This window comes from Amia ocellicauda, chromosome 15, assembly GCF_036373705.1.
Source record: "Amia ocellicauda isolate fAmiCal2 chromosome 15, fAmiCal2.hap1, whole genome shotgun sequence".
Classification (NCBI taxonomy): domain Eukaryota; kingdom Metazoa; phylum Chordata; class Actinopteri; order Amiiformes; family Amiidae; genus Amia; species Amia ocellicauda.
In genome coordinates, this window is record NC_089864.1 from 737,746 (window position 1) to 763,857 (window position 26,112).

At 43.0% G+C, this 26,112-nt stretch overlaps 1 protein-coding gene and 1 pseudogene across 1 annotated transcript; both read right to left on the reverse strand.

Annotated features, from left to right (window-relative positions):
• Positions 1-359: 359 nt before the first annotated feature.
• LOC136771858 (H-2 class II histocompatibility antigen, E-S beta chain-like) lies at positions 360-10,568 on the reverse strand (annotated as a pseudogene).
• Positions 10,569-11,185: 617 nt separating this feature from the next.
• Positions 11,186-20,082, reverse strand: LOC136771873 (H-2 class II histocompatibility antigen, A-U alpha chain). Its single transcript, XM_066724422.1, has 5 exons — positions 19,964-20,082; positions 16,380-16,634; positions 13,849-14,130; positions 13,098-13,223; positions 11,186-12,490 (listed from the first exon to the last, which is right to left on the reverse strand). The coding sequence occupies exons 1-4, from the start codon at positions 20,028-20,030 to the stop codon at positions 13,099-13,101; spliced, it is 729 nt and encodes a 242-aa protein (XP_066580519.1). The 5' UTR covers positions 20,031-20,082; the 3' UTR covers positions 11,186-12,490; position 13,098.
• Positions 20,083-26,112: the final 6,030 nt, after the last annotated feature.

Genomic DNA, 26,112 nt, shown 5'->3' on the forward strand with positions numbered 1-26,112 from the left:
TCTCTCCCCGAGGTTCCTTGCCTCCCTGCGCAGTCAGCACAGCACTGCTGGGAGGAGATGGGAGCCCCGTGGGGGGGTTAAAACCAGCCGCAGTGAGAGGACAGCACACCAACCTGAGACTTACGAGGACATAGGGCTGCACATTCTCCACGGCTGTTTTTGTTTCACTCTTTCTTTGTTTTAGGATATATTATTGCCCTTCTACAGAAAGGCATCTTAGAATGAGTGTAGCGGCCCTAGGCCAGCTGTAGGACTGATTGTACAGTGCAGACCATGTCCTGCACTGTAAGGGTGCAGTGTCTCATAGTGAGGGCTGTGTTTCATACGTTGAAAATAAGGTGCAGCTTTGTTAATTGGGGTCAGGGTTAACATCACTTTATTTAAAAAAGAGAAAATACATACATTTTTAATTTAAGTACAACATTTACAGTACACACATATTGAAAACAAGCAAAAGAAAATGAAAACCCATGTATTCACAGCTCTGAGGGTGTGTGCACCGCCACAGAAGAGTCCAGTTTCAGTCTCTCCAGATTGCCCCTTCCTTTCAATTCCTCTGCCCTTGTATCCCCTCTCTGAGTCCCTCCCCACTGTCTTTCCCCTATTAACCCCTTATTAGGTGCAGTGCCACATTACACTGTCCCCCGCAAAGCTTAATTCATCCCAAATGAGATTAAATTGTCACAACTATTTACACATCTTGTCTACACGTCACTGTCTATTACTGATATGTGTACTTATATATATATATTTTTTTACACATCAGTAGATGAGTCTCAGACAACAACAAATAGGACAGTCTTTATGGGCTCCGTGTGGGACCACAGTTCTGTCTGCAGTACCACAATGCCCTCAGAAGGATCCCAGCTCCAAGGTGAAATGGATGCTTTCCTCTTCTTCCTCCTCTTCTGGAGCAGTGTTCGGTGTACACTCTGGGGGGAGGTCACTGGGGACCGAACCATTATGTGCAGTAGCAGATCCTGGGGAACAGAGGCAAAAAGGGTGGGCAAATTGAGGGTTGAATCCTGCATTTCAGATTGGGGTCCATGGGTGTTGTTCTCCGCCACCTCCTTCAGCCGGTGTGGCACCAGTTGATCCTGATGCAGTACTACCCTCTGCCGCCTGCCTGGCATCTGCACCAAGTACACTATGTCAGATATCCTTTCGAGGACCATACACGGGCCCACCCAGGAACTGGTGAGTGTTGGGCACCTGCCTCTTCCCTTGCATGGCAAGTAAACCCACACCCTGTCACCTGGCTCAAAATTAGTCTCTCGCATGCACGTCATACTGGCATTGAAGTTGGTGCACATACTCCGGTCCTGGCTCTGTTATTGTCCTCATCAGGCGGCCATACAGCAATTGAATGTTTTTTCTAATAATTTGCAACCCTTATTATTATTATAATTAAATTTGGTTTTGATTAAGTGAGAAATCTTCTGTTACTCAGACCTCACACAGCGCTCTAAGAAAGCTTTATATTTCAGGAGGCAGCATGCTCATATTTTTGTTCTTTTTGGTTGTCAGAAAAATGTATGGGTTAAGGGGAAATGTGCACACTGACCAAAAATTATGTAAATATTTTTTGTAGACCCTTGCTTTTTATAAGAAAGACAAATCAACAAAAACTTTGAAAGTCTGAATGTGTATTAGATAGTCTCTAAAAAGTATTTACACTTACAGTACACGGGTACTGCATTTTTTGACAAGGTATTGTTTTCCTGCTTCGCTTGTTTTATGGTTTAAATGTTATGTGGGTGTTTTCAGATACGGCATTTCAGTTTTCAGTAAGACCAAACAACGCCAAGACTCGGTTGGCCTGATATTATTTGCTGTGGGGAAAAGAAATCTGATGATTCCTGTAGTTTTTCTGCTCCCCAGGAAGTTTTGAATAAACTGAGAGCAGGCAGGCTGGAGTTTGACAAACGCCATGATTTGGTACGTTTTCAATTTTGCCTTTTTAAAAATAAAGATGCGCAAAACCCTCATTCTTGCTTAGCGTGCACTTTCCCTTGAAGCACAACTGACAAACGTTATCAATATGTAGAGAATTCAAATAATTATTATATATAAATTATTGTTCAAAATTAGATCAAATTCATGCAATGCAAGTCGAAAGTATTCAGTGTTTTAATATGAGACTAAAGTATGTGGTGGACACTATGCATGTCAAACCAAAATGTAATCTTACCTTAACTGGTGGGCACTAACATGAGGCCTGAAATATAAACACAAAACAAACAAGTGAATCCTCCTCAGTCTCTTGAGATACATACAGTGTCTGTGAAACCATTACAGTATAAATTCCTGAATTACACCCCCTGCAATGAACATGCAGAATATGTGTACATGTCTCAATCTCTCAAACACTGCAGTATTAAGGCTGTTTGTGTGATAATGAAGGCTTTGTGAAACTTGTAAACAGGAGACAGAGTTAAGCTGGAGAACATTGACTTATTTCATATGAAACAATGTTATTCAGTGACTCATATATGTGTAATGAATCACTGAGTCATATGTTACATATGAATTGTGTGTCTGCCTCATTAGGTCCACAATTCATCCTCAAAGCTGTGAGAGAGATTACCATGTTAACAGGCTCTCTGTACCTGTGGATTTCTTCTTCCAGTAGTACAGCCCTCCAGCCAGCGCCATCACCAGCCCCAGGACCAGGCCGGACGCACCCATGATCACCTTGTTTCTCCTGGACTTGGACACTGAGTGGTCTGTGCAACACAGGGTGTAGACGTCAAAAACTATTGCATCATTGCATTAAAACACAGTTAATTGGAGGGGTTTATCAGTTTCTTAACCACTAAAGGCCTCTGCTGGAGGGCAGGCTAGTTATAGCCCAGACACGGCCGGTTTGACTCTGGGCTGGGACTATGTGGCATGGCTTGCCCTTGGGGTGGATTTGAATTTGCAGTGCTATCTTTTCTTTTCTTTTTAATAATAATTTGGTTTGGTGATTAATAGTAAAGCAGTGAACCCTCACCTGCGTTGACCGGTTTCAAATCACAGAAAGTAAACTGTATGTGAAGCAAAGGTTCAATTGCCTGTCTTGAAGCACTACATCACATGATCTATGAAGAAGGGCTTTAATAGCTTATTCAGATGTATGATTTAATTCAGTTGTGAAGAATTTTTTTATTTTTCATAAAACAAATATGAAAAAATTTAAACAAATATTTCAGAGTAGTTCAAGAGGTTTCACTCATGTCATCACTACTGAACAGGGAAGCTCTAATTTACTTATGTGGATCCTTTATTATTATTATTATTATTATTATTATTATTATTATTATTATTATTATTATTATTATTATTATTTATTGGCAGACGCCCTTATCCAGGGCAACTTACAAAATATAAACGCAATCTTCTACTTAATTTCTAATATGGAAATGAAATAATATTGACTTGTATTCCTAACTGAACGTATATGGACGGTCTCAGGTGCTCTTACCCCAGTCCACCTCGATGGGGGTGGCGAGGCTGCTGTGCTGCACCCTGCAGGTGAATGTATCTCCAGACTGGGTGGGGGTCTCCAGGTACATGTGGACCTGGTAGGTCCAGTCTCCATTGGGAAGCAGCTCTGATGAGGTGATGCCCTTCACCTCCTCTCCGTTCCTCAGCCAGAGGACCACTATCCCCGGGGGGTAGAAGCCCACAGCATGACAGACCAGCAGGGTCGGGTGCGAGGAATCACTTGGTTTGGTGGACAAGACTTTTACTGCTGGAGGAACTACAGAAACATCATCTCTTTATGATAACCACTGAACATTATCTCATCTCTTTAGTCTCTGTTTTTCTAGTCATGAGCTGATGATGATGTTTCACCCACCCCGAGAGAGAATAGCATAGCCAGCAGCACCGATCAAGAGCTTTCTGATCTCGCTGCTGTAACAACTATAATGCCTGGAGGGGAGGTGACCATTAGGCCTGGGCCCTAAGCCGTGGACCCCCAGAGATTCATTTTCTTCTATAACTATTCTTGCATACATTTAATTTTCTCTCCTCCGTGCCTAATGGTGTATTTGTTTATTTTAAATCTGTCAAGCACTCTGTGGCTACCCTGCGAGAGGTGCTATACTAAATACAAGTTGATTGATTGATTGATTGATCTCTACTTTATGTGAAAATCTGATGAAGTGAAAATGTGTTGGGTGGTCAATAGCTGAAATGTTGATGAGGCATAGATTCTATAGGTTTGCAATATTTTTGATTGATTTGATTCTACTTCTCATGCGAAAAGAAGATTCCTAATACAACTTTGTTTTAAACACAATCACATGTCATTTTAACACAATAATGTGTTTTTCCCCACATTATTGTGTTGTGCTTTGGTGAGTTGAACATGAAATTGTGTTGTCCTTAAATTTAACACATTAGTTCTCAGAGTGTGATAAACTGGAGAGGTTAACGCCTTATCATTTAGCAATATTTAACAGGATAACATCAATCAGTTCAAATGTATTATAGCGCCCCGTATTGAAGAGTCTTGGCGCTGCACTATTTCTGTATTCCATCAATTAACGCTTCTCTAATGAAGTATCCAATGGACGGGTGGTGTTAGTTCACCAGAGAATGTACACCTTTTTGTTTCTTGTTGTTTTGGTGGGGGGGTAGGGGGAAAAAACATCTCTCTCCCTTAAGAGGGGTCATCAAAAAAGTTTGGGAATCGCTGTTCTACCTTTAGACCCTGGTGTGAACTAGGATTGTTGTCCATAATGAAGTAACCTTGGCCAAACACATTACTGTCTCAAGCTGTTGTCTAGAGAGACTGGTCTTGTGATCATCCCATTCAATATGTGCAGTTCAGAGTGATTAGCAGTGGTGATTCTGGTCCCACCACACACCTTTCACGGGAATATGGTTGTCACCTTCAGTCTCAATAGGATGAGAATGGCATTACTGAGTGTTATCGTAGTCTAGTTTGCTCCTCCTGTTCTTAACTGATTTATAACTGGTTTAATTAGTAATGCTTGGGGGCCAATAACATCAAACACATGCTGTACATTGAGAAAAAACAGATTCAAATTAAAATACAGCCACCATACTGTAGCTGGAGAATGGAAATATTACAACAGATATTTGTATGAAATGGATTATATAAATTTGTGAGGTGTGTGAATATCTGATTACCTCTCCGGTTCATGGTGCCGTTGAAGACATCCATGTTGAATTTACAAAACTTGTCCTTGTCCGCCAGCAGGCGCTGCAGAAGAGCCTCGTCTTGGTTCCATTAATCTGCAGTCTTCACTCCAAATGCCGTGTTTCCTTCAAATCTCTGGATGTTGCTGTCATAGTGAATGATTTCCTCTTGATTGAAAATGTGTCTCCTGGAGTAAACGATGCCTTTTGCATCGTCACCACTGAAATCACAGTCTACTACCCACTCGTATGTGTAACCGTCTGGAAAAGAAAATGTGAACTTTCAAATAAACATTATGAGTGTAATAATTATGAAAATAACTTAAATTATTATTTAAATGTTTTCTACCACAATTACTAAGCAAAATTTCACATTTAAAAATTGTGTTGTGTTACCAATGAAAATCTTTAGCCAGATGTTCTGACGATGTAAAAAGTAACAATTCATAGATTTCAACAGATATTTATCTCTACGGTTTACTTTGCAAAGTTACAAAAATGATATAATATGCAGAAACAGTTCCCGAGAGGGTGCTGGGAAGTGACCTTTCACCTCAGAAACACTTGAATAAGCCTGATCGTGTCTGCTGAGGGCTGGGGGCATCCGATTGCAGACCACGACGCTAATCTCCAGACAGCCTAGGTGCGGGGGGGGAGAGGGGCAGGGGCGCCATGCTGCCGGGGCAAGGGAGCCGCACAGGAAGGCCCCTGGCAGGCAGTTCTCTGTAGTCCTGCATTGGCAGTGTGGAGAGACAAAGTGTCTCAGGTTGGTGGAGAGCGACGGATTGGAGATGCCGCGGGAGGCGGGGCCCGTAGAGGGAGGCTGCAGAGGACTCTGCAACCTTGGGCAGCAGGAGAAAAGTCATCATCTCCTTGACCACAAAGCCCATAAAATCAGCAACGCAGTCACTAAGCAGATACTTCTCTGTAGGATGCACCCAACGGCCTGGGGGGGGTGGAGAGTAGAGGCAGAAGGCGAATGCTTGCTCAAGCGCTGGGAGAGAGATGGTGCCTGAAGTTGCATGACGACCTGCCGTGAAGAGCAGCTGACGATCGCCTGGAGGAGGCGGTGGTGAATAAGTGCAGTAGTGTCCTGGGGGGTGCTGTGGAGCTGGAGCTGTGCGCCAACACGTGGTGCCTCTGGCACTACAGCCTGTCCTCCAGCACACTTGGGTGGAAACAACACAAATCTGATAAGAAGCTGGATCACCTCTGCTACGTGGGCTGGCCCGAAACACGACACACAGAGCTCATGAGGGTCCTGGTGTGGCAGATTCTTGGCGCAGCTGCCACAGCTGTGTAACCTCAACAAGTCCGATGGGGTGTGAGAGTGAAGTGTGCCAGCGTCCAGAGCCCTGAATTTTACCTGCTTACCTAGGGAAGGGGCAGCCACCAGCTTTCAGTCTGTAGATTCAGGACTACAAACTATAATAAGGAATAGCAGCATATGTTATAATAATATATAATAATAAAAACAATAATAGTAATTTGTATATATACAAATATATATATATATATATATATATATATATATATATATATATATATATATATACACTCACCTAAAGGATTATTAGGAACACCATACTAATACTGTGTTTGACCCCCTTTCGCCTTCAGAACTGCCTTAATTCTACGTGGCATTGATTCAACAAGGTGCTGAAAGCATTCTTTAGAAATGTTGGCCCAAATTGATAAGGTAGCATCTTGCAGTTGATGGAGATTTGTGGGATCCACATCCAGGGCACGAAGCTCCCGTTCCACCACATCCCAAAGATGCTCTATTGGGTTGAGATCTGGTGACTGTGGGGGCCAGTTTAGTACAGTGAACTCATTGTCATGTTCAAGAAACCAATTTGAAATGATTCGACCTTTGTGACATGGTGCATTATCCTGCTGGAAGTAGCCATCAGGGGATGGGTACATGGTGGTCATAAAGGGATGGACATGGTCAGAAACAATGCTCAGGTAGGCCGTGGCATTTAAACAATGCCCAATTGGCACTAAGGGGCCTAAAGTGTGCCAAGAAAACATCCCCCACACCATTACACCACCACCACCAGCCTGCACAGTGGTAACAAGGCATGACGGATCCATGTTCTCATTCTGTTTACGCCAAATTCTGACTCGACCATCTGAATGTCTCAACAGAAATCGAGACTCATCAGACCAGGCAACATTTTTCCAGTCTTCAACTGTCCAATTTTGGTGAGCTTGTGCAAATTGTAGCCTCTTTTTCCTATTTGTAGTGGAGATGAGTGGTACCCGGTGGGGTCTTCTGCTGTTGTAGCCCATCCGCCTCAAGGTTGTACGTGTTGTGGCTTCACAAATGCTTTGCTGCATACCTCGGTTGTAACGAGTGGTTATTTCAGTCAAAGTTGCTCTTCTATCAGCTTGAATCAGTCGGCCAATTCTTCTCTGACCTCTAGCATCAACAAGGCATTTTCGCCCACAGGACTGCCGCATACTGGATGTTTTTCCCTTTTCACACCATTCTTTGTAAACCCTAGAAATGGTTGTGCGTGAAAATCCCAGTAACTGAGTAGATTGTGAAATACTCAGACCGGCCCGTCTGGCACCAACAACCATGCCACGCTCAAAATTGCTTAAATCACCTTTCTTTCCCATTCAGACATTCAGTTTGGAGTTCAGGAGATTGTCTTGACCAGGACCACACCCCTAAATGCATTGAAGCAACTGCCATGTGATTGGTTGATTAGATAATTGCATTAATGAGAAATTGAACAGGTGTTCCTAATAATCCTTTAGGTGAGTGTATATATATACAGTGAGGGAAAAAAGTATTTGATCCCCTGCTGATTTTGTACGTTTGCCCACTGACAAAGAAATGATCAGTCTATAAGTTTAATGGTAGGTGTATTTTAACAGTGAGAGACAGAATAACAACAAAGAAATCCAGAAAAACGCATTTCAAAAAAAGTTATAAATTGATTTGCATGTTAATGAGGGAAATAAGTATTTGACCCCTTCGACTTAGTACTTGGTGGCAAAACCCTTGTTGGCAATCACAGAGGTCAGACGTTTCTTGTAGTTGGCCACCAGGTTTGCACACATCTCAGGAGGGATTTTGTCCCACTCCTCTTTGCAGATCCTCTCCAAGTCATTAAGGTTTCGAGGCTGACGTTTGGCAACTCGAACCTTCAGCTCCCTCCACAGATTTTCTATGGGATTAAGGTCTGGAGACTGGCTAGGCCACTCCAGGACCTTAATGTGCTTCTTCTTGAGCCACTCCTTTGTTGCCTTGGCTGTGTGTTTTGGGTCATTGCATACTGGGATACCCATCCATGACCCATTTTCAATGCCCTGGCTGAGGGAAAGAGGTTCTCACCCAAGATTTGATGGTACATGGCCCCGTCCATCGTCCCTTTGATGCGGTGCAGTTGTCCTGTCCCCTTAGCAGAAAAACACCCCCAAAGCATAATGCTTCCACCTCCATGTTTGACGGTGGGGATGGTGTTCTTGGGGTCATTCCTCCTCCTCCAAACACGGTGAGTTGAGATGATGCCAAAGAGCTAAATTTTGGTCTCATCTGACCACAACACTTTCACCCAGTTCTCCTCTGAATCATTCAGATGTTCATTGGCAAACTTCAGACGGGCCTGTACATGTGCTTTCTTGAGCAGGGGGACCTTGCGGCCGCTGCAGGATTTCAGTCCTTCACGGCATAGTGTGTTACCAATTGTTTTCTTGGTGACTATGGTCCCAGCTGCCTTCAGATCATTAACAAGATCCTCCCGTGTAGTTCTGGGCTGATTCCTCACCGTTCTCATGATCATTGAAACTCCACGAGGTGAGATCTTGCATGGAGCCCCAGACCGAGGGAGACTGACAGTTATTTTGTGTTTCTTCCATTTGCGAATAATCGCACCAACTGTTGTCACCTTCTCACCAAGCTGCTTGGCGATGGTCTTGTAGCCCATTCCAGCCTTGTGTAGGTCTACAATCTTGTCCCTGACATCCTTGGACAGCTCTTTGGTCTTGGCCATGGTGGAGCGTTTGGAATCTGATTGATTGATTGCTTCTGTGGACAGGTGTCTTTTATACAGGTAACGAGCTGATATTAGGAGAGTCCCTTTAAGAGAGAGCTCCTAATCTCAGCTCGTTACCTGTATAAAAGACACCTGGGAGCCAGAAATCTTGCTGATTGATAGGGGATCAAATACTTATTTCCCTCATTAACATGCAAATCAATTTATAACTTTTTTGAAATTAGTTTTTCTGGATTTTTTTGTTGTTATTCTGTCTCTCACTGTTAAAATACACCTACCATTAAAATTATAGACTGATCATTTCTTTGTCAGTGGGCAAACGTACAAAATCAGCAGGGGATCAAATACTTTTTTCCCTCAGTGTATATATATATATATATATATATATATAATGATAAGGAGTTTGAAAAGACTTTTCAAACAGCACAGTAGCAGTGAGGCTCTCAGTGTCTCCGGTGTGCCATGTCCTGTGCTGAAGCAGGGGACGGGCCAAGTGCCGGACTGCACACAGGGGCCTATCGGCGACTTTGAAATCAGTCAAGTGTTTCTAAGGTGAAAGGTCATTTCCCAACACCCTCTGGGAAACTCTTTTCAAATTGAAATTTTATTTGCATAATGTAAAAAAAACTTTAAAAATAAACATTGTAAATTTGCCACGTGTGAAAACTATTTGTCGATGGAAACAATATGCATCTGCAGAATACTGCACCTGAAAAGAGCAACAGCAGTCAAAACAAAAGACACAAGAATAAAGGACATTTACTTCTTCCTGTTATAATTTATTATAAAGATCATCATAAGCCTGCAGACAGAAGCCTGAAGAACTTTAGCAGAAAGGCATTAACCACACCAAACATATTCAAATGATTGTTACTATTTCACTGCTGCACTATTCATACAACTATATATACAACAGTGTTCAACATTACTCACATCCTGTTTATTTCTCCAGGATATGTTTGCAGTTTGTTGGACAATGATTCAGCCCTATATATAGAAAAACTGTAAAGAGGTTGAATTAACTAAGTTAAAAAATCAATGAACATCAACAACATATTTAAACTAAATGATTGACTGAGTAACATTGTTTCAAATAAGGGCTGTCATAAACAAGAACAACTGATTTGACTATATCACCCAATGGATTACTGACTCTGTACATGTATGATTATATTTAATTTTCAGACTCACCCACTCCATAGCCAGGGGTTTTGCCACACAGAAGCAGCGTCACCACAGTCAGGACATGAACTGTGGGTGAGCGCAGCACTGACTCCATGCTCACAGGGCAGTGCAGCTGCCTCGCTCCTCTGACGTGACCCTGAAGTGAGTGCAGAAATGAATTTGCCCCCTGAGGAATACATCTGGCCATGCTCCAATTGCATTGCTTGTTTTACACTGTCAAATGTTTCCAGGCAGGCGGGCTGACTAGCCAGGAAGGTATTAGTCACCAGTAACTAACTGGGTATCCAAAAATCAGGGTTTCATGCCTCTTTACGTGTTGCTTCCAGATTCAGTCTTTCTTTATTGACATCTTTATGCATCTATTAATTCATTTAAGTTATCAGCTGCTGCGCCAGAAGATTGTCTACGCAATCGAAAGTGATTCACAGAGGGGTGACGTCACTGTAAGGAGCTCATGTGCCCATGGGCCCGTTACATGAGGTAGATCAAGTATAGTGGAAGCCTCCCTGCTTTCACTGACTTTCTCAGGATCTTTGTCATTTGAGAAACAGGTCAATCTCTACTGTGAACTCTGAGCTCTGTGTAATACAGCTCCCTCCTTCACTGAAGGAATTACAATTTAAATGTCACACATATTGTAGGGTGTGCTGTGGTGAGCTACAGTGAGTACATTTGTGCATTACTTACACAAATACTACTCCAAGTACTTAGACAGAGAAAAGTAGTATATAGTCAAACATTTCAATCTGTTTATCACTAGATTTTAAAGCAGTGTGTAGCAGGGCATCCTGGAAGCTGGTGCTGCATCAAGGAGGCCCATCCTAAAACCTGTGAAAACCACTTCCCAACAACATCTCCTGTCCCTAATTCGTCGCTGTGTGAAAAGCCATTGTTAGTGATGAATGGTGTGCTTGTGAGGAGGTCCTTGACCAACATGTCTCCTGTCTTCAGTCATCAGTGGGGCTCATACACAGCATGTAGAGAGAACAGCTAAATAATAACACAGAGAGTGTTTTATCATATTCATATCACTTTATTTGACTTGCACAAAATCTTACATAGAACTGTAATGGGAGAGTTATAACTCCTATAACACCTTATAATTCTGTTATAATACATGTTGATCAATAAAATGTAATGTGTCTGCATCAATTCTCTTCCATCGAAATCCACATTGTTGTTGGTGTCCTATGACAACTGTCACCTGACAGGACATTATATGTCCTATGTGCCATAAGAGAGTGTTAAGTCTTATATGTATCTATAAATGCATTATTTTACCCCCAAACTCTGGAGGAATGATTTCATGTGACATGTATTGTTATGTCACAATTCATAATGAGTGTCAGGGACAGACTGGGACTAAAAATCGGCCCTGGATCCGGTCCCAGATACTCAACCACCCAACATTAAACTGTTAAATGTAATTTAAAAATGCAGATATCTGCTTAAATAGACATGTCCAAAAGTAATTATGTATCATGAGAGGGTCATACACAACTACCATAATGCTGCATACTGCAATAAATATTAAAATCTCACCTTTCTGGAAAAATAGGGATATTGGAACCCGGAATTCTTCCGGTGATCCAGATGGCCAGTCCGCTACTGGTGCTATGAATACTCCTGTGCCTGTTATGTCATTTGGAAAATGGTTATGAATGTCTTGTGGCTGTGTTATGACTGTGTTATGTAGCCTTTATGAAGGTGTTATGAAGGCTACATAGAAGGGTGTTCAAATGAAGTGTTTCCAAATGTTCTAATAACTAGCTATTCATGTTTTTTCTTGGTTATCAATCATAAAATTACTACATATTCACACCATTGTATGCAGTGAAAGTGGGACAGATGTATATGTTCTGTTACTGTTACAGTAAAAAGCAGAAATGCAGTGTCACAATGCTTAGTTTAAAAGCAATGGTTTGAAGAATGTACAATCCTAGTGAAATAATTGTCTTTGTAATGCCAAGGCAGCAACACTGTGCCACTTGTTTGGCTGAAGAGGAAAATTAAAACATTTAATATACAGGATTATTAGACAATTACATTATAACAATGTTCATTCACACTTGTACCAATATATTTGAATTTAATAATTTGTTTTATGTATTATTCTCAACATGGTCTTCAGCAGGGAAAGCCTGGAAAACAAAACATGTATTATGGAGGATAATAAATACATACATACATACATACATACATACATACATACATACATACATACATACATAAGAAAAAATATCTAGAAATGTGTCTAGGGTATACTAGAGTATAAAATAAAGGACAAGGGAATGAGACAGGGAGTGGTACAGAGCAGTGTGCAAAAAGGTTTGAACTATTTTATTTAACACAACAAAACAAACAAACAAAACAAAAACTAGCAAAATAAAACACCTTTCTCTATGTTAAACAATCTTCTGAAATCTTCCCCCTTCAGGTTCCTGATGTCATCTTTTAGCAGTTTATTTTTATTTTTTTACATAGACAGACATGTACACAAGGTATAATATTGTGTGTGGACTGCAGATGAGCCTCCCTTTGCCCAGTGTTGTCTACTGATCAATAAGTATTTGCCATGTTGTGGTTAGGGAAGGGGGAACACATCGAACGAAGGAGAACGAAGGAGACTGATCGTTGATTTAAGTTCTGTATTTTTGGGAATGTATTAAAACTATATTTTTCCTTCAACAGAACAACCATCTTAAAGTTAATATTCAGGAGAGATTGTGCAACATGTCAGTGTTGTACCTCAGTTGCAGTGGTTGCCCTTGATGAGGAAGAAGAGCCCCAGCGCCACTCCCAGCAGCCCCAGCGCCAGACCTGCCCCACAGAGCGCCGTCTCTCTTGTGTCTGACTCTGTGTTCACGTCCACGACTGGGAAAGGAAAAAACATCTGTTCAAGACTTTCAGTAAATTACAGATATTATCAGCTAGCCCACTTCTTTGTGATTTGAAGGGAATGTCCTACTGAGAGACTGAGGACCTGAACCTTTTCACCCTGGAACAGAGGAGACTACGTGGGGACTTGATCCAAGTCTTCAAAATCATGAAAGGCATCGACCACATCAAACCAGAGGAGCTTTTCCAGATCAGCAGGGACACACGCACCCGGGGACACAAATGGAAATTGGGCTTCAAGGCATTCAAGACAGAAAACAGGAGACACTTCTTCACACAGAGAGGCGTCACAATCTGAACAAACTCCCCAGCAAATGTGGTAGAAGCTGAAAATGTAGGAACATTTAAAGTCAGACTGGATGGGATCCTTGGATTACTCAGGTATTAATGGACACCAAACGAGCACGATGGGTCTAATTGCCTCCTCTCTTATGTTCTTATGTAACAGTCATGCTGTGATATGGGAATGTGAATTAATGCACAGAGTGGACTTATCACTGGTCATCTAGTCTTTCCCTGTGACTGATGGACCTATATTTACTCATCACATATGACTATATAATACAGACTTTCTAAGGCTTAATCAGCCGCAGCGCCTCACCATAGATCTTGGTGTCGGGCTCAGTCAGAGCTCTGTGCTCGACACGGCAGGAGTACACATCTCCCAGCGCCGGGGTGAAGGTCAGGTAGGAGAAGGTCCTGAAGGTGAAGTCTTCATTGGAGTACAGCTGGCTGCGGGACACTCCCTCTGTCACCGGCTGGACGTTCTTGGTCCAGGACATCTTTATAGGCATCGGGTAAAAGCCACTGGCAAAGCAGATGAGTGTGTTGAGCTGCCCCAGCACCGTGAGGTTTTCAGCATAAACCATGGTTTGAGGAGCCACTGTTGAAACAAATGCATGTGAACATGTTGATGAACATGTCTAATTTCATGTTGTAACTCAATGACATGGGGAGGTGATTTCTTTTGAGAGCCACTGTAAAGCCAGGAGTGGGTCAAAGGTCATGCTCTTCTGGAAAGAAAACAACCACAGAAGGGGTCAGGCGCCTGCACAACACCAGTCAATGCCAGCAGGAGCAGCACCGCCAGGCCAGGCCGTACTGGATAACACAGTGCACAGACTGAAGAAGGAGGGCAGGGATAAGGTGCCTGCATAACATCCAGATAAGACCCCAGGAGCAGGGTCAAAGGTCAGGTTCCACTATATATAGTATACAGTATGTATAGTATGTAGTCCTGATAAATAAGACTACATACAATCATAACAATACAAACCCATAGTGCCAAACTGTCGCACCAGGCCTACAGGAGGTACCAAGAGGCAGCCAGGGGACAACTTGGCCCAACAAATGTCTTGGTAGTGGAAAGCTGACAGTGTAAGGTAGGTGGAGGTGCAGGAAACATCGAGACCAATAAGTCACACTGCAGGCAGCAGAGAAGGTAATTAAATTATATATATTATTACACAAATTAATACACAAATTATACACTCACCTAAAGGATTATTAGGAACACCTGTTCTCATTAATGCAATTATCTAACCAACCAATCACATGGCAGTTGCTTCAATGCATTTAGGGGTGTGGTCCTGGTCAAGACAATCTCCTGAACTCCAAACTGAATGTCTGAATGGGAAAGAAAGGTGATTTAAGCAATTTTGAGCGTGGCATGGTTGTTGGTGCCAGACGGGCCGGTCTGAGTATTTCACAATCTGCTCAGTTACTGGGATTTTCACGCACAACCATTTCTAGGGTTTACAAAGAATTGTGTGAAAAGGGAAAAACATCCAGTATGCGGCAGTCCTGTGGGCAAAATGCCTTGTTGATGCTAGAGGTCAGAGGAGAATGGGCCGACTGATTCAAGCTGATAGAAGAGCAACTTTGACTGAAATAACCACTCGTTACAACCGAGGTATGCAGCAAAGCATTTGTGAAGCCACAACACGTACAACCTTGAGGCGGATGGGCTACAACAGCAGAAGACCCCACCGGGTACCACTCATCTCCACTACAAATAGGAAAAAGAGGCTACAATTTGCACAAGCTCACCAAAATTGGACAGTTGAAGACTGGAAAAATGTTGCCTGGTCTGATGAGTCTCGATTTCTGTTGAGACATTCAGATGGTCGAGTCAGAATTTGGCGTAAACAGAATGAGAACATGGATCCGTCATGCCTTGTTACCACTGTGCAGGCTGGTGGTGGTGGTGTAATGGTGTGGGGGATGTTTTCTTGGCACACTTTAGGCCCCTTAGTGCCAATTGGGCATCGTTTAAATGCCACGGCCTACCTGAGCATTGTTTCTGACCATGTCCATCCCTTTATGACCACCATGTACCCATCCTCTGATGGCTACTTCCAGCAGGATAATGCACCATGTCACAAAGGTCGAATCATTTCAAATTGGTTTCTTGAACATGACAATGAGTTCACTGTACTAAACTGGCCCCCACAGTCACCAGATCTCAACCCAATAGAGCATCTTTGGGATGTGGTGGAACGGGAGCTTCGTGCCCTGGATGTGCATCCCACAAATCTCCATCAACTGCAAGATGCTATCCTATCAATATGGGCCAACATTTCTAAAGAATGCTTTCAGCACCTTGTTGAATCAATGCCACGTAGAATTAAGGCAGTTCTGAAGGCAAAAGGGGGTCAAACACAGTATTAGTATGGTGTTCCTAATAATCCTTTAGGTGAGTGTATATACACAATAAGAAAACAAAACTGAGACTTTAGCAAGCAGCACAACAATGAGCCCAGTGTCGTGAAGGAACTAAACTAATAATATCAATCTATATTTTAATAATCAGTTCAGCTTTTCACTTAGCAAAGGGGGTGGGGGGGTTGGACAGAAAAGGCTTTTGCTCAAAGATTGAAGATTGATGTCCCATGAACAGCTAAAGAGGCTGCGCGCTCTGTGTGTCACTGGATACAGCAGCGCTGCTCTGTGTGTCACTGGATACAGCAGCGCTGCTCTGTGTGTCACTGGATACAGCAGCGCTGCTCTGTGTGTCATTGGATACAGCAGCACTGCACAGTGTGTCACTTAACTGCAGTTAAATTTCTCCTTTTTGTGTGCATTGATTACTTTCTGGGTTTAAAGTACAAGAGGATTAGCCGGGGCTCGTACCTTTCTTCTCTGGTGGAAGTCCTGCTTCTCTTGCAAAGTATTCCACATTGGTTTTGCAGATCTCCCTGTTAATCTGTGTTTCTGCAAGGAGGCTCTCTGGTCGACACCACTGCTCAGCGAACTCGGGGAGTCTCTGCACAATCTGCTTCTTGTCCAGATCCACGTACAGCAGCTCGTCTTGGTCCATCTCCCAGTCAAACTCAAACTGCGTGACGTTCGTCTCACAAGACATTAACTGCCTAAACCTGTGTCTGACTGTTGAGACAAATTATAATGTTAAGAGACATGTTTGCTTTAAATGGTATCTTCAGCTAAAAAGTACTTTTTTATTAGTAGCAATAAATTACCAAAGTATTAAATATCGACATAGTGAAGACTGTTGTCCGATTTTTTGAAAATTACATTAAAAATGCTGTCCTTTTCTTGTAACAAAGCTAGAAAACACTTCTTTACACCTGGCACAAGCACATTATTGGCACAGAATTAAGCCATGGATTTTAGGATTATTGCGAATGTACATTACAGAAACATAAAAATAGTCAGTGCATTTTCGTTGGAGATACGTGTAAGACATGCTCTATTATTTGATTGTGTTGTGAGTTTATGAAGCTGGTTAAAGAAGACCTCCGCTCCACTTTTATTGAGGAGGGGAGCCAGTGATCACACTGCAGGTAAATCACCAAAACCAGGATCCGTGCAGTGTCTCTCACTGCATCACAACATTATATATTTGTAGACGTGGAAACATGAAATTAACTTTTATCTTTAATAATTAATATAACAGGAGGATTAAAACAGATTGCGATTGCTGAGGGTTTACAATGTGGGCTGGCGACATCTCTACCACTAGATCTTAAACTTCCTTCTTTCTTCATTCACTGCAAATAATATGCACTATTCAACATAAATACATTAACATAAGATGAACAGAAGCAGAAGGGGACACACTTTAATCTCTAGTGAATACATTAATAGAAATCAGATTTATTTCTGTTTCAGGGCCATGCAGCACAATACAAACTTATACTTGTGTTACAATTGCTGTTCATTATTACTCAATTTCTTAACAGACACCCTTATTCAGGGTGACTTACAACTGTTACAAGATATCACTTTTTATTTTATTTTTGTACATGTGTACCTATTTATACAGCTGGGCATTTACTGGAACAATCTAGGTAAAGTCTACAAGGTACAACAGCAGTGCCCCCACCTGGGATTGAACCCACAAACCCTAATGTATTACATAACTAATTTAGATTAAAGGACATTTTGTACTGTTTACACAACAAACATGTTCAATTCCACATGGATCTGTTGTGTAAAGCATTGTGTGCAGACGCACGCACGCACGCACGCATGCACACACGCACGCACGTACACACACACACACACACACACACACACACACACACACACACACGCGCACATATGCATGAATATGGATGTCTGATGCGTAAAACCCACAGAAGTCAAACAGCAGTTATGAAAATACAACAATTTATTACAGTTTTTTATGTTTGCTTTGACTCATTAGCAACATAGCGACCCGAGATGCACAACTCTGAACACAAAATGAAAAACTGAGTGGGAAAATACACAATACAGCTGGTGACACTTGGGGGTCATCATTGCAAATATCTTTGTCTGTGTGACAATGCAGGACAGCTGGATTGATCATCAGGTCTCTACAGAGAGCTCTGAGGAAGTGGCAGGAGTAGTTCAAATGGAGCAGGAGGAAGTTGCTGGTCGTGGTCGTGGTCACAGTTATGGTCGTGGTTGTGGTTGTGCTCAACAAGAAAGGCATATTAATGTGTCCAATGAAATCAGAGCTACAGTGGTGGATCTTCTTATAAACAGGGGTTCAATTATGGTTGCACCATCCAACCAAACCGGCTGCATCAATTATGACATTTCGCGCTGAAAAGAGGTATGTGTAGCATTCACATGTCATTCATACAGGAAGTTGTTACTCATTGTATATATTTGGTGCTGCTGTCAATGTTTTGTCTTGCAGAACCAAAGCAAGACCTTCCTTGGTGGGCGAGGGGGCATCCTGACTGCTCAGCAGGAGATGACCACTGTGGACATGGAGGTGGCACGAAAAGATGAACGCCAGCAAAAACTCGCAGGAATAAATTCCTCTTGTGTGAGTTGATCTGCTGCACATCCAGAGCTGCAAGCCATGGTCTTCTCAACCTTCTCCCCATGTCTGAGCGCCACAGAGCAGTTCTGCTCTGCCTGGAGGTGGAGGGTCTTTGAGCCGAACCCTTCCCAGCAGGCCTCACTCACACAAGCCACGGATACGTCATGTGATCACACAACCACACAACAGTGCCAGGCTTGGATAAGGCCTCCCCGAGGAGACCGTCCTCAGTGCCTTGCTACTGAAAACATAAACTGTGATGCTGATGGAAATCTTGGGAGAGCAGAGCAGAGAATAGATCACTGGGTCACGATCAGTGAATCAGTACTTTTCTGTACTTACTGAGAGTAGATTTTGTTCATTTCTATTTTATTCTTATTCTATTTTGCTAAACAATGTCAGCACACTTTACTACATCTTTCTATTACAGTGCTGTAGTGTTTTTCCAACAGCAGCTTTCGTTATTGTTGACTCATGAACTGTGTGTTAATATTTTTGTAAAGATTAAAAATAAAATGTTCAACAGTCTGTTGCTGTTGGTGTCTTTATTGTCGCCTGGTTGACTCGACTGCATTCGTTTTGCAGTGTACACAGGTTTGTGATCGGTAGTTTGGGTTTGATCATTTTGGACGGCTACACAAGAGTTGTGTAGATATCACTGATTGCTTACTGCACATAGGTGAGAACAGTGTTACTCTGCAGGTTGCTGTCATTTTGCTCAGTGTAATGCTGATCATTGGATATGAGAAAATGACACTTTGAGACTTTGATTTGAGTGATTCTGTGCCATTATTTGCTGATGGGTGTGTTATTTAGCAGCGCCTCAATGATTACACTGATGTGCTGGTGCTATGGTTTGGTTTTGCAGGACGTATTTCTCTCATTTGACATAGCAGGATTGATTTTGCTTCTCTGCAAACCCGAACCCAAAATGAGCGATTGAGCATCTTGTGTTAAGAGTTGTGCACGTTGGGTCGCTGTATTGAAAAACGAGTCTAAGCACTAAAAACTGTAACCATGCACTAATCCAGAATCAGAGAACTTGCTCTTAGATTGTTTAGTGATAACAACATATAGTTTGAATAATGTGTAAACAAATATTAAAGATGAAATACAGCAGATGGTTGTTAAACAGTAAGTCTTCAAAACATCAGCAAGTTTTCTATTCAGTCATGTCTTTTCAGGCAATGTTTTATATCACACAGTGTCTGAGTTTCATAAAGGGTGAAAGAAAACTCAACAGTTATTGTTCCTCCGGCCTTTTATAGAGATCAAATCTATTCTGTCACTGTTCAAAAACGAGATGCCAAAATTGTAGGATGTGATGGAAATACTTGCATAATTTGTCTCCCTTAATATTCTAAGTATGAATTTATTTTTATCACTAGACAGTTATTTTTGTATTTAACAACCGCAGAGAAATAGAAATGTTACCTACTTTCCAAAGCCCAGGTGATGGACAAACCTGCAGCCAGTGAGACAACGATGGGGACCAGTGCTTTCATTGGTGCGGCCTGTTTGTCACCCTCCTACACAAACCCCCAGATTTCAATTCACACATGTGAAATTAAATCGCTGGAGTTTAAACAAAGCCCTGCTTCAAATTGACCAATCACATTCTTCACACACCGCCACATCTGCTGCTGCCAGGCAGAGAGAGACTCTCTGCACTTTGACATGATTAAGAAACCAGAAAAGAAAGAACAGACCAGGGTAACATAAGAAGGGGAGATGAAGTGTCTGTGTCTGTGTCTCAGTGTGTGTCTGTGTCTCAGTGTGTGTCTGTGTCTCAGTGTGTGTCTGTAGATCAGTGTGTGTCTGTGTCTCAGTGTGTGTCTGTGGATCAGTCTGTGTCTCAGTGTGTGTCTGTAGATCATTGTGTGTCTGTGTCTCAGTGTGTGTCTGTCTCAGTGTGTGTCTGTGTCTGTGTCTCAGTGTGTGTCTGTGTCTGTGTCTGTGTCTCAGTGTGTGTCTGTAGATCAGTGTGTGTCTGTGTGTGTGTCTCTCTGAGCTTTAATAGCCTGTGCAGTTTACCAGCTCTCCCCAGTGTTGCTTGTATAGAGCACTACACTATGATGTAATAGCTGCTGCTGGTGGCTGTGTGAGGTAATTGTGAAGCACATGTAGAAAATGGAGAAGGTGAGAGGAATAATGGGGCTCAATGACTGGGTCTCTGGCCACAACACCATGGTGGTGGTTAACCTCTGCATCCAATGCCATCATTCTCTGGCATACAGGAAGGAAGGAAGGTCTTGCTTTGGTTCTGCAGGACAAAATATTGACAGCAGCACCAAATATATATAATGAGTCACAACTTCCTGTAAGAATGACATGTGAATGCTACACATACCTCTTTTCAGCGCGAAATGTCCGGATAATTGATGCAGCGGGTTTAGTTGGATGGTGCAACCATAATTGAACGCCTGTTTATAACAAGATCAACCACTGTAGCTCTGATTTCATTGGACACATTAATATGCCTTTCTTGTTGAGCACGACCACGACCATAACTGTGACCACGACCACGACCAGCAACTTCCTCCTGCTCCATTTGAACGGCTGCTGCCACTTCCTCAGAGCTCTCTGTAGAGACCTGATGATCAATCCAGCTGTCCTGCATTGTCACACAGACAAAGATATTTGCAATGATGACCCCCAAGTGTCACCAGCTGATCACTCTCACTCAGGGGTCTCCACCCTTTTTAACATGAGCGCTACTCTGAAAGAATGAAAGATGCCGCAAGCTACGTTTTATTTTCTTATTATTATTATTGTTATTATTTTTATATCTTGGCAGACACTCTTATCCAGGGCGACTTACAACATAAGTGCAATACAAAGTGTAAAAATACAGTTTGGTAAAGGCATCAATCATTACAAATTCAATTTACATAAAACATAGCAATTCAAAATATAATACATTTTACAACTTCCAATTTACAATTTACTCAGGCAAGTACAGTAAGTGAGGTCCTACATCCTGGATGGTAAAGCTAAGTGCTGTCAAGATGTAGGGTCACAGTCAAGGGCTACGGGAAAGGGAGCAAGGAGGAAAACAATCAAAAACGCAAGAAGCATAATAAAACTGTGAAGTGCTATCTAGCAGGGATAAAAGGACTAATATTCTTCTATTTTATTCATCATCAGGGCCTTCACACTGCATGCACAGATGTAAAGGCACATTTAAGACGCATCTAACATTAGCTCTGCCAGTGCCAGTAATCGCCTCCTCCTATTCTCCAGTTCAGACTGCGCACATCATGTGTATTGACATTCACGTATACAATATATCATGGCTAATCAGGTGGGATAATGGAGATGTAGATTTGATAGGATAGTAGCTGGGAGTTTGTGTGTCTGATTTGTGAGATTTGTTTTTGAGGAAACAAAATATGATTAGCCTTATCTGAAGGCCATTGCTTACTGCATCCAACACATCATGTATAATCCACCACATTGCACATTGGATACATACGAACATAAGAACATAAGAAAGTGTCCAATCGAGAGGAGGCCATTCACCCCATCGTGCTCGTTTGGTGTCCATTAATAACTGAGTGATCAAGGATCCTATCCAGCCTGTTTTTGAATGTTCCCAAATTGTCTCTTCAGCCACATCGCTGGGGAGTTTGTTCAGATTGTGACGCCTCTCTGTGTGAAGAACCGCACCAAGTACACAGCCTATCCCGTTTCTCCGGCATAGGCGAATACAGACTCCGTTAAATGCAGCTGTGGAGCCAGTTCTGCTTGATAGATGTTGCCTGCAATCCATTGAGTCATAGCTCGGTCATCATGGAGTGAAGGGACTATTTAATCTGCTTTAGTTTTGAAAAGCTGCTCTCGCCACTTGCAACAGTAACCTGATCTGATTGTCAGTGTCAGTGCATTGAATGGGCACAATCAAGGCCACTGGAATGGTGTAGGTTTGTCCCTATAAGCCACATTGGGGCCTGTTTGGTGATTTTGAACACTTTGAATGATGTTCACAACATTCGCACTGCACTTGATCACTGTATTTAACTCATATTTCACGATTTCCAAATGAAGATATTCATCTGATCGCTGCTTAAACAGTGGTTCCAAGCTTCAGCATTACTTTCTCACGCCTTATTTTTTTTGTATTATTCTAACCTGTGAAAGGCTCTCCATACTGTCTGGACCCTTAGTCCCGCCTTCAAGCAGAAGTAAGTGACCCAATCAGTGAAGCGAGGTTTTGGAAACCATCTCTGTTAAGACAGAACTGCTCCGGGAGCAGGACTTATATGATGTTTCTGATTGGTTACTTGCCTTTAGGAGGCAGGGCATGACGCAACTTTAGTTTTTACAGGTTTGTAAGCTTGGAGACGGTGGCACCCTGGGTCTTGTCGTCTTGTGTGGTTGTACATACTCGCTCAATGGGCAAGCGGCTCTGGCTAAATGCATGTGTGTATTTCCAAAATTGTTTGGCGAGGCACTCATAGGCAGCCGGAGAGCCACTGGTAGCTCGTGATCGACTTGTTTCAGACCCTGCTCTAATGTACTCGGTTGCATTTTAACACTCAGTTTGTCATTTTGTGTTCAGAGTTGTGCACATTGGGTCACTATGTTGAAAGATGAGTCAAAGTAATCATATAAAACTGTAACACACGCTGATTAAAGTGCCAATCTGATCCAGTGTGCTGAGCTGCTGTGTCAGTAATACTATTCCTGCTCCAGGTCCCAGTCACCATCACACAAACCACAGAAACAGCTCAACACACCCCCCTGACACACCAAATTAAACAAACACACACACATACACACATACACAGGCTCATTAACAACCCTTAGCTCTAAACTAGTAGTGCATAGTCATTGTGCACTGTGTCTTGCCCTGAATATTTATCCAGTAACACACTGCTGTTTCCAGTGTTATGTGGGTGGGGTGTATCTTCTCAGCAGAGCACAGCTCACCTGTGTTTCACTGCCTGCTGTGTCTCAGTGGGTCCACTGACCAGAGAGACACTGAACACACAGCACCACTGACCAGAGAGACACTGTACACATATCTGAGATCTCATATCAGACTAACTTTAAACCTGAGGGCTCCCCGCTGCTCACCTGTACGCCTGCTGAAGCTCAATATCAGCCATTCAGCACAAAGCTTGAAAGCACAGCGTGACACAAGCAGTTCAAAGACACAGAACAGCGTCTGTGAAACAAGCGCTGCAGCATCGCCTCATATCTGACTAGATCAGCTCGTCTTAAAGATACAACATCACAGCTTTCATCAGCTTGGTATAATGTGTATCTCGTTGCAAAATGCTGACCAGGACAGTTATAATACACAAGACTGTTCATTTAAACAAAATATATGAAGCTTTATTTGAAATGAAGCAGATTGCAATGATGTTCATATGAAGTAAACAAAACACAAAAACTCTTGGTATTTGATCCAGCATTAAGAAGCGCATGTCTGCACAGCGCAAGGCTCCACCGTCCTGTCACACACTGAAATACACTGAGGGGTGTCCTGTCACACACACAGAAAAACACTGAGGGGTGTCCTCTCACACACTGAAATACACTGAGGGGTGTCCTATCACACACACTGAAATACACTGAGGGGTGTCCTGTCACACACACTGAAATACACTGAGGGCCGTCCTGCTCTCACACACTGAAATACACTGAGGGGTGTCCTGTCACACACTGAAATACACTGAGGAGTGTCCTTTCACACACACTGAAATACACTGAGGGCTGTCCTGCTCTGACACACTGAAATACACTGAGGGGTGTCCTGTCACACAGTGAAATACACTGAGGGGTGTCCTGTCACACACACTGAAATACACTGAGGGGTGTCCTGTCACACACACTGAAATACACTGAGGGGTGTCCTGTCACACACATTGAAATACACTGAGGGGTGTCCTGTCACACACTGAAATACACTGAGGGGTGTCCTTTCACACACACTGAAATACACTGAGGGCTGTCCTGCTCTGACACACTGAAATACACTGAGGGGTGTCCTGTCACACACTGAAATACACTGAGGAGTGTCCTTTCACACACACTGAAATACACTGAGGGCTGTCCTGCTCTGACACACTGAAATACACTGAGGGGTGTCCTGTCACACACTGAAATACACTGAGGGGTGTCTAGCTCTCACACACTGAAATACACTGAGGGGTGTCAAGCTCTCACACACTGAAATACACTGAGGGGTGTCCTGTCACACACTGAAATACACTGAGGGGTGTCCTGTCACACACACTGAAATACACTGAGGGATGTCCTGTCACACACACTGAAATACACTGAGGGGTGTCCTGTCACACACTGAAATACACTGAGGGGTGTCCTGTCACACAATGAAATACACTGAGGGGTGTCCTGTCACACACACTGAAATACACTGAGGGGTGTCCTGTCACAAGGTGAAATACACTGAGGGGTGTCCTGTCACACACTCTGAAATACACTGAGGGGTGTCCTGTCACACACACTGAAATACACTGAGGGGTGTCCTGTCACACACACTGAAATACACTGAGGGGTGTCCAGCTCTCACACACTGAAATACACTGAGGGGTGTCCTATCACACACACTGAAATAAACTGAGGGGTGTCCTGTCACACACTGAAATACACTGAGGGGTGTCCTGTCACAAGGTGAAATACACTGAGGGGTGTCCTGTCACACAGTGAAATACACTGAGGGGTGTCCTGTCACACACACTGAAATACACTGAGGGGTGTCTAGCTCTCACACACTGAAATACACTGAGGGGTGTCCTGTCACACACACTGAAATACACTGAGGGGTGTCCTGTCACACACTGAAATACACTGAGGGGTGTCCTGTCACACACACTGAAATACACTGAGGGGTGTCCTGTCACACACACTGAAATACACTGAGGGGTGTCCAGGTCTCACACACTGAAATACACTGAGGTGTGTCCTATCACACACACTGAAATACACTGAGGTGTGTCCTGTCACACACACTGAAATACACTGAGGGGTGTCCTGTCACACACACTGAAATACACTGAGGGCCGTCCTGCTCTGACACACTGAAATACACTGAGGGGTGTCCTTTCACACACACTGAAATACACTGAGGGCCGTCCTGCTCTGACACACTGAAATACACTGAGGGGTGTCTAGCTCTCACACACTGAAATACACTGAGGGGTGTCCTGTCACACACTGAAATACACTGAGGGGTGTCCTGTCACACACACTGAAATACACTGAGGGGTGTCCTGTCACACACACTGAAATACACTGAGGGGTGTCCTATCACACACTGAAATACACTGAGGGGTGTCCTGTCACACACACTGAAATACACTGAGGGGTGTCCTGTCACACACACTGAAATACACTGAGGGGTGTCCTGTCACACACACTGAAATACACTGAGGGGTGTCTAGCTCTCACACACTGAAATACACTGAGGGGTGTCCTGTCACACACACTGAAATACACTGAGGGGTGTCCTGTCACACACACTGAAATACACTGAGGGGTGTCCTGTCACACACTGAAATACACTGAGGGGTGTCCTGTCACACACACTGAAATACACTGAGGGGTGTCCTATCACAC

Bases quoted from the DNA above. Each gene is read 5' to 3' on its own strand.
- LOC136771873 (XM_066724422.1), bottom strand. From the start codon at position 20,030: ATGAAAGCACTGGTCCCCATCGTTGTCTCACTGGCTGCAGGTTTGTCC. The intron at 16,635-19,963 runs GTAGGTAACATT...TTGTCTCAACAG, and splicing joins CATCACCTGGGCTTTGGAAA to TCAGACACAGGTTTAGGCAG. The intron at 14,131-16,379 runs GTACGAGCCCCG...TTGTTTCAACAG, and splicing joins ACTTCCACCAGAGAAGAAAG to TGGCTCCTCAAACCATGGTT.